Genomic DNA, 2,500 nt, shown 5'->3' with positions numbered 1-2,500 from the left:
CCAAGGTTGCCTGAATGACAATCTGATAATGTGCTTGTGAACAGATTCCAAAGCTTTTTTTTTTTTTTTTTTTTTTTTTTTTTTTTTTTCTTCTTTGAAGATAAGATAATAAATATTACAGAGATTTGCTGAAGCTGATGTACAGTTGATACACCAAAGTAAATAACATTTTAAGAGTGGATTTAGTAATGGTTAAAAATATTACACATAAAAGTGAAGCTAACTTACCATGATAATAATTTACTCCTAGTATGAGACATAATAAAAAGTAGGAATATATATGAAATTTTAAAATATTCTTGGAAATGATTAATCTGAGATCAGTGGTTTCCATGAATATTTAGTGATGATAATGTATTTCCAGAGAGTTAGAAATTTGCCATTATTAGACTTATTGTTAAAGATACATCGGATGCATAGAGATACAGACCAGTATGGAATCAGACTTTCCCATCAAAAGTGATGATTAATGTGATTTTAGGTCTTGTATGGGATCCCAACACACATTCAGGGCCTTACTGTTTAATAATTTAAAAACTATTGGGATGGAAGGGAATGCACTGGCCTATTTAGAAAGTTATTTGGAAAATGATTGAACATAATGTGTGCAAGTGTGGGAATCTATGGGCCTATTCTTATACAGGCTGGACAAGGTCTTTTCTTCTCCTCCTTTCATTTTCCTTCTCTTCTTCACCCCTTCTTCTGTCCACTTCCTAAGGTGTGAGAGCCGTGCTGAAAGGATGAAAGGCTGGCTTTGTGTCAGTCATGAATGGCCTCTGGGAGCCATGGGCACAGTATTCCCTTGGTTAATCGCCTAGCCCTTACCCCACATGGGGACCCTTTATTTCAGGCTCACCATGGCCAGTAATGAAGATTTTTTACCCTTATTATGGGCATTAACCCCTTGATGATAGGTGAAGAAAACTAAGAAAAAAAAATTACGCTCTGGAGATCAATGGCAGCACACCAACTTTGAACGCGGGAGTTCAGTACATCAAGCTGAATCGTAGTGCTCTGGCGCGCCGCCGCTGCGTACAGCCGCACGCCGCAGATCAAGCGGTTTGTTTTGAAGCCTCACACCATGACCTCTCTCCATACCACCCAATCTTCCTGCTGCCCATGTTAAACTGCTTCCACCTCTGCAAACCTTTTGAGTATCCTTTGTGACCCAGCCAAGTGGGATCGATTCTTTGTGATTCCCCCTACAACCCCATACTCTGACAATACCCTCATCTTCTAAAAATGTTTCCTTTTGCAGTCGTTCCGATCGTTCACACCTTGTCCCAAGCTCGTGCAATATCTACCCAGACTGACCACAGTGGCAAACCTATTCCTGCCCAACATTACTCTTTCCTTAATACTTGTACTGGAACTGTTTCCGCCTCCCAGTTAATTGTCCTGTATACGACAAGGACTGGCCAGACTTTGAAAAATACTTGCTCAAATGCTTTTTGATTATGATGCAGTGGCAATCCAGTGCTACACTATTCGTCCCAGAGGCCAACACAAGTCCTACACCAATATTGCCAAGATTAGCTTCCATAAACCTCCCCCATGAAGTTTATATTGTAGAGTGTCCTCCCCTGTCCAACTATATTGACCCCTTCCCCGCCAATGTTGGTCCACAACCTGCTTCCCTCTGTGTGCAGCAGTCATGACTGTTCAAATTGCTCTACTCATGCATGTGTGCCAATTTTGGTGGCTCCCATAATGTATTTTATAAGAGCTGCCTTGCCTACAAGTTCGAAACTGAGGTAGCAGTTCTCAGATTCAAACTAGGTCTCATACTATGCAAGGCCAGACAAGAAGCACACTGACTTTCTTTATTCTTTCTTTCTTTTTTCTAATATGTCCTTCACTCCACCCCCCCTCCCCCCTGTCTTCTCAAGATGTCTCCATATCTCTTCCCTTTACCCCAAACCATCCTAACTCAACTCCCTCCCTCCCACAAGTTGGCCACAAGTAAAAGTAATTTTTTTTTTTTTTTTTTTTTTTTTTTCTGGCTACATATATCCTGACACACCAAGTTTTGCCAAATAAAGGTTAAGCACTTATGGAGTCATCTATATGTAAAGACAATTAATAAACAAAATCATAGTGGAAATGGCATAGAATTTTGGTTAATGGAACAAACTGCTTAGTTTGGCCTTTATAATCATTGGGATTTTAGATATATAACGTATCGTAAAATTATTAATCTCAATTATTTTATTGATGTTTGATTCCTTCATAACAGATGGCAGCCACAGAACCTTTTTGGGAGCAAGCTGAAAATACCATTAAAGTGAACTACTTTGGTACTTTGGCACTTTGTCACAGTTTGTTCCCACTCCTTAGACCACATGCTAGGGTGTCTACAGTATCAAGTTCTGCAGGCCACCTTTCACGCATTAATGGAAATGAACCACAGGCCTCTGCTCTTAGAGAGAAGTTTGCTTCACCATCTCTTACAGAAGAGGAATTGTCTGGCCTTATGAACCAATTTGTAGAGTAAGTTATG

General features: G+C 39.9%; 1 protein-coding gene across 2 annotated transcripts in view; it reads left to right on the top strand.

Annotated features, from left to right (window-relative positions):
- The window catches only part of LOC125043832 (carbonyl reductase [NADPH] 1-like), an 11,001-nt gene that overhangs the window by 6,616 nt on the left and 1,885 nt on the right, over positions 1 to 2,500 (top strand). For both annotated transcript variants that reach the window (XM_047640160.1, XM_047640159.1), the window contains exon 5: positions 2,237 to 2,490. In XM_047640160.1, coding sequence (XP_047496116.1) covers positions 2,237 to 2,490 — 254 coding nt within the window. The remainder of the gene's footprint in view (positions 1 to 2,236; positions 2,491 to 2,500) is intronic.

Source organism: Penaeus chinensis, chromosome 34 (genome assembly GCF_019202785.1).
Source record: "Penaeus chinensis breed Huanghai No. 1 chromosome 34, ASM1920278v2, whole genome shotgun sequence".
NCBI lineage: Eukaryota > Metazoa > Arthropoda > Malacostraca > Decapoda > Penaeidae > Penaeus > Penaeus chinensis.
This window is presented reverse-complemented; position numbering and strand designations above follow the sequence as displayed.